General features: G+C 35.4%; 1 protein-coding gene across 1 annotated transcript; it reads left to right on the top strand.

Moving 5' to 3' along the window:
* Positions 1 to 997: 997 nt before the first annotated feature.
* Positions 998 to 5,666, top strand: LOC115229433. Its single transcript, XM_029799787.1, has 4 exons — positions 998 to 1,101; positions 3,185 to 3,248; positions 4,781 to 4,831; positions 5,392 to 5,666. The coding sequence occupies exons 1-4, from the start codon at positions 1,051 to 1,053 to the stop codon at positions 5,664 to 5,666; spliced, it is 441 nt and encodes a 146-aa protein (XP_029655647.1). The 5' UTR covers positions 998 to 1,050.
* The last annotated feature ends 1,021 nt before the right edge of the window (positions 5,667 to 6,687 follow it).

Below are 6,687 nucleotides of genomic sequence, written 5' to 3'. Positions count from 1 at the left end.
TGGTGTTTTTGTTATGTATTTGTCTGAATATTTTTTTGTTGTTGTTATTAGTATTATTATATCATTGTTATTATTATGTTGTTGTTGTTGTTGTTGTTATTATTATTATTATTGTTTATTATATTATAATTGATATTATTATTTATCATTAAATTGTTGTTGTTGTTATTATTATTATTAGGGCAGCAAGCTGGCAGAATCGTTAGCCCGGCAGGCAAGATGCTTTGGGGTATTTTGTCTGCTACATTCTGAGTTCCACTGAGCTTGACTTTGCCTTTCGTCCTTTCGGGGTCAATAAAATGAGTACCAGTGAAACACTGTGAAACCTCTCCCCACCAAATTTCAGGTCTTGTGCCTGTAGTAGAAAGGGTATTGATACTGTTTCTATTGCCAATTGCAAAAAAAAAAAAATTATAAAAAAAACTGGATATAGGTAAATTAAGTAAATGTGATTGGAGGAGAGATAGAAAAGAATAGAAAAAAAGAGAGAGAAGGACAAAGAGCGAGAGGAGATAGAGAGGGGGAGAAAGAAAGAGAGGAGTGACAGGAGGAGATAGAAAGCGAAAGACAAGAGAGGAAAGAGAAGATAGAGAGGGGGAGAGAGAAGATAGAGAAGGGGAGAGAAAAGATAGAGAGGGGGAGAGAGGAGATAGAGAAGGGGAGAGAGAATGGGAGGAGATAGAAAGCGAAAGACAAGAGGGGAAAGAGATAGAGAGGGGGAGAGAGGAGATAGAGAAGGGGAGAAAGAAAGATGAGTGACAGGAGGAGGAGATAGAAAGCGAAAGACAAGAGGGGAGAGGAAGACAGAGAGGGGGGAGAGAGAGAAGAGAAGCAGTTGAGTTAGCAAGAAAGTACCTGAGAAAGGTGTGTCAATGAAGCCTCATTCACTTCCTTGAAACTGTATAAAGCCGACTTAAATTAAATCTCAAAATACATTACAATGATGCCTTGTGGAGGTACTGAAGCAGCTGATCAAGGGACTGATCAAAAAAGAAAACATTAGAACTATACTAAAATGCCATTAACAAAAAAGGAAGTACTAATAGTATTATGTGTACTAATAGTATTATGTATAGTGATCATGTTGCAGCAGTAACTCAGGTAAATTCTTTTTATTTACTTTCGACAAAGGTGCCGAGTAGGCAGAACGGTCAGAACTCCACCAACGACTTTTGTTTCCTCATAACTTGCAGTCAAATGGATTTGTTTTACTCTCTTTTTTTTTACTCTTTTTTTACTCTTTTACTTGTTTCAGTCATTTGACTGCGGCCATGCTGAAGCACCACCTTTTTTAGTCGAGCAAATCGACCCCGGGACTTATTCTTTGTAAGTCCAGGACTTATTCTATCAGTCTCTAAGTGACAGGAGACGTAAACACACCAGCATTGGTTGACAAGCAATGCTAGGGGGACAGACACACACACACATATATATATATACATATATACGACAGGCTTCTCTCAGTTTCCATCTACCAAATCTACTCACAAGGCATTGGTCAGCCTGGGGCTATAGCAGAAGACACTTTCCCAAGATGCCATGCAGTGGGACTGTTTTTTCCCATTAAGTACTGATAGTCTTTTATTTATTTTCATTTATATATTTGTTTCAGTCATTTAGTATATTACTAAAAGAAAACTAGTCAACAAGCACACACACACATACAGTCATATAACACAATTTCTCTTTTACCTGCTTTTGAAATTTCAACTTCTATTCTGTAGTTATATGTAATGTGTACAAGTCCACCAAAAGTTTATTCCCATTAAGTACTGATAGTCTTTTATTTATTTTCATTTATATATTTGTTTCAGTCATTTAATATATTACTAAAAGAAAACTAGTCAACAAGCACACACACACATACAGTCATATAACACAATTTCTCTTTTACCTGCTTTTGAAATTTCAACTTCTATTCTGTAGTTATATGTAATGTGTACAAGTCCACCAAAAGTTTATTCCCATTAAGTACTGATAGTCTTTTATTTATTTTCATTTATATATTTGTTTCAGTCATTAATAAATTACTAAAAGAAAACTAGTCAACAAGCACACACACACATACAGTCATATAACACAATTTCTCTTTTACCTGCTTTTGAAATTTCAACTTCTATTCTGTAGATATATGTAATGTGTACAAGTCCACCACAGTTTTTTTCCCATTAAATACTGATAGTCTTTTATTTATTTTCATTTATATATTTGTTTCAGTCATTTAGTATATTACTAAAAGAAAACTAGTCAACAAGCACACACACATACAGTCATATGTCACAAACTTCTATTCTGTACATATATGTAATGTGTACGAGTCCTCCAAAGTTTTTTCCCATTAAGTACCAAAAGTCTTGTATTTATTTTCATTTATATATTTGTTTCAGTCATTTAGTATATTACTAAAAGAAAACTAGTCAGCAAGCACACACACATACTGTCATATGTCACAATTTGATGTCGATGTCACTTATTTTGGTTTGAAATAAAGCGCTTGATCACTTAATAATCCTAACTTAATCCTGAGCAATGCTGGGCTATACTGATATTATATATATATTATATATATTATATATATATATATATATAAAAAACACAGGGAAGATAATCACCTCCACAGCAAATATAACCAGTGTCTTATAGATATCAGAATTACACAAAACCATACTAGAATAGTTATAATGTGTCAGGTGGTCTATATTTAATCCCCACTAAGATTATTTTATAAAAGGTGGACACAAAGAAAAAATCCCTTCTCTGTAATTTTTACAGTCATTGGAGGTTCTTAAATTTTAAAAGATCCCGTTTTTCAAGGGAACATAAACAAACATCTTATATAGTTTTTTGTCTTAGGATCTTTCTTCTGATGTTACTACTAAGACCAAGTATTCTATTGAATCAGTAGATAAAAAATTTAATCCAGATACAACAAACATCTTTCAGCCTTCAGACACCACAAGAAGAGACATGCAACAACCTTCTCCACATTAATCTGGAAGCTAAAGGATGACAACATCAGCTACAACATTAAATGTATTGGTACAAATATCAAGTCTGATCCAAGATTATAACAAGACAGTGTCAGTCTTGATACAATCATTAAAAAGGACAGCAATGTGATGTAATTAATACAAACAACAGCTAACACAATCTTATCTTAATTTTCTTTTTCTCTCTACTCTAGACACAAAGTAAAGTACCAGATCAGACAACAGATCAGACAACAGATCAGACACCAGATTCTAAATGTAAGTACATATTTTGCCATTATTTTGCTTTTTGCATGTTCATAATATCATGACACTGTAACATATTGTAATGTCAATGAAATCACTGAACATCTCCTTAATACACTACAGTCTTAAAATAGATAGCAATACCTTCAACATGAAAAAAAACAGACATACTACTAAAGAAATAAATGGCAAAAATACACCATCATTAAATATATGAAAGAGATGCTGCACAATATTTGACTGGACAATGGCTTTAGATGACCATGTTAAGGCTCACGAAACTACTGTGCGATGTGTGAAATATATGGATGCTTATATATTTCTATACTACCCACAAGGGGCTAAACATACAGGAGACAAAGAAGGACAGATAACAGATTAAGCCAATTACATCGACCCCAATGCAAAACTGGTACTTAATTTATCGACCCCAAAAGGATGAAAGGCAAGTCGACCTCAGTGGAATTTGAACTCAGAACGTAACGACAGACGAAATAAACACAAAGCATTTCGCCCGGCGTGCTAATATTTCTTATTTCTTTACGGCCCACAAGGGGCTAAACATAGAGGGAACAAACAAGGACAGACAAAGGTATTAGTAAGTCGATTACTCGACCCCAGTGCGAAATTGGTACTTTATTTATCGCCCCGAATGGATGAAAGGCAAAGTCGACCTCGGCAGAATTTGAACTCAGAACGTAACGACAGACGAAATACCACAAAGCATTTCGCCCGGCGTGCTAATGTTTCTTATTTCTTTACTGCCACAAGGGGCTAAACATAGAGGGAACACAAAAAGACAGACAAAGGTATTAAGTTGATTACATCGACCCCAGTGCGAAATTGGTACTTTATTTATGGACCCCGAAAGGATGAAAGGCAAAGTCGACCTCAGCAGAATTTGAACTCAGAACGTAACGACAGACGAAATACCACAAATCATTTCGCCTGGTGTGCTAACGTTTCTGCCACCTCGCCGCCTTAATGGATGCTTAGTCTTGGCACTCTTTCATTAATGGTTAATACTTGTTCTCCATATAGATCATTTTCATTATGGTTAATGATGATTGTAAAACAGTTAATATGTTGTATAATTGTTTATTAGATGCTAATCTGAAGTATTCAATATCTTTATATATAAAACTGTAGTTGTGTGTGTGTCTGTCTACTCCGATTTAGATTCCTAACTACTCCCACATTTTGCAGTGCAGTTTAAAACCAAAAGCGGGTATCTTATAGTTGTGATTCATATCGAGCTCTTCTAGGTATTAGTGCGCGTCTACAATGAGTCTACGATTTAAAAAAAAAATTTACCATCATTTTTTCCCCGTTTTTAGTCCATTTTTCACTCGGTTTTATATAAGGGAAAAAAACTCTAAAATGCTTATATAGTTACTTCCCTACAAACCCAAGCACCGCGGGGCGATAATGCTAGTATGAAATACATCAGGAGGTACTCTTCCTTGAATAGTCTTCTGTTGATATTGAACCTATATTAAAATATATCCTTCTCACTGTCTGCTTTCTCTCTTCTTAATTTTCAGTTCACCATTTTCAGTTCTTTTACCTAAACACAAAGGGTTACAAAGAGTTGGGTAAGTTAATTTATACAGATTTATTGCACATTTTTTCTCATAATTTGCATTATGCCCATTAAATAACTGAAATTACAGATTTAAGGGTACTTTGCAAGCAAACAAGCATGCAAGCCTCCAACATGCGGCCATGCTGGAGCACCGCCTTTAGTCGAGGAAATTGACCCCCAGGAGTTATTCTTTGTAAGCCTAGTACTTATTCTATCAGTCTCTTTTGCTGAACCGCTAAGTTACGGGGACGTAAACACACAAGCATTGGTTGTCAAGCGATGTTGGGGGGACAAACACAGACACAAACATACATGCACACATATATATATATACATATATACGACGGGCTTCTTTCAGTTTCCATCTACCAAATCCACTCACAAGGCTTTGGTCGGCCCAAGGCTATAGTAGAAGACACTTGCCCAAGGTGCCACACAGTGGGACTGAACCCGGAACTATGTGGTTGGTAAGCGAGCTATTTACCACACAGCCACTCCTGCGCCTATATTGCTGTGTGAAAAAAATTAAAATGTATTTATTGTTGTTGTTATTATTAATTTCCATTTCAGAGGAAATTACTTATTTGCAGTGGATGAAAGATGAGAACCAGCAAGAAGGCGACATAGAATTGATCAATGGAACCTATATTACTATACCACAAGATGGAGTTTATGACATAAAATGTGTAGTGCAACTTTATATTCCAGAAAATACACCTGACTTTCATTTATTCCTAACTTTGTACACAAAGAATGAAACAAAGATTGAATCTAAGAAAAAGACTTTACATTCCTCACATATAACAAAACATGAGCCAATAGAATTATCAGTTACACCAAATTGAAAGCTAATGACAGAATCTTTCTGAAGAGGAACAGGGTAAAAATCATCAGTCCTGACAAGCACAGAAGCCTGTCTATCACCGTTTTGAACTAAAATCTTCCACCCAACCTTAGTCCCAATTTATGTTCCTAAACACTAGTTTAATGATAATTAAGTTATTTTACTAAATTCTTTGTTATATTTAAAATAATTGAAAGAAATATGGAGCATCTCAAACTAAATACAGTAACGAAAGGGTTAAATCCAATTACCATGAAATACCACTGTGCAGTAAATAATGACAACGCTCGTTCAGTGCGAGTATCTTCATGTTCAAGGTTTTTTCAGACACAACGACAAATGAATGTATACAGTGAGTATACAGGATTCATAAAGATTTCTGGGAAGAAGAAAGGGTTTTGAACAACTTGCCATGTTCCATGATAACTTTGAGTTATAGAAATAAATAAAGTCACGAGATTTGCTTCCCACAATACTATGATGAGCTACTGGTGGGAAATTAGATATCGAATTCATGTGGCTGGCTCCCTTGTGGTTGCAGTGGATCTTGAATGTATAATGGGGATCTTTCCTAACAGCAGTGATGTTTTTTTTTTGTTTTGTTTTTGTCATCAAGTTTCTAATACCTGAGGAAATACCACAATCATCATATCATTAATGCAGAAACTTTGAGTTTTGTTTGTGAGTTTCTATAACTATACCATGCAATGTATATATAAATTAGTATTGCATGTTGCATGTAAATATATATATATATATATGTATATGTATATGTATATGTATATATATATATGTATGTATGTGTGGAAGCACAATGGCCAAGTGGTTAGGGCAGCGGACTCGCGGTCGTAGGATCGCGGTTTCAATTCCCAGACTGGGCGTTATGAGTGTTCATTGAGTGAAAACACCTAAATACTCCATGAAGCTCCGGCAGGGGGTGGTGATCCCTGCTGTACTCTTTCGCCACAACTTTCTCCCACTCTTTCTTCTGTTGGCCTGCTCGCTTAGCAAGTGGGGTGGCG

The sequence above is a fragment of the Octopus sinensis genome, unplaced genomic scaffold, assembly GCF_006345805.1.
Source record: "Octopus sinensis unplaced genomic scaffold, ASM634580v1 Contig12630, whole genome shotgun sequence".
In the NCBI taxonomy this organism is placed as follows: domain Eukaryota; kingdom Metazoa; phylum Mollusca; class Cephalopoda; order Octopoda; family Octopodidae; genus Octopus; species Octopus sinensis.
The sequence above is the reverse complement of the archived record's forward strand: the minus strand, read 5'-3'. Positions and strand labels throughout refer to the sequence as shown.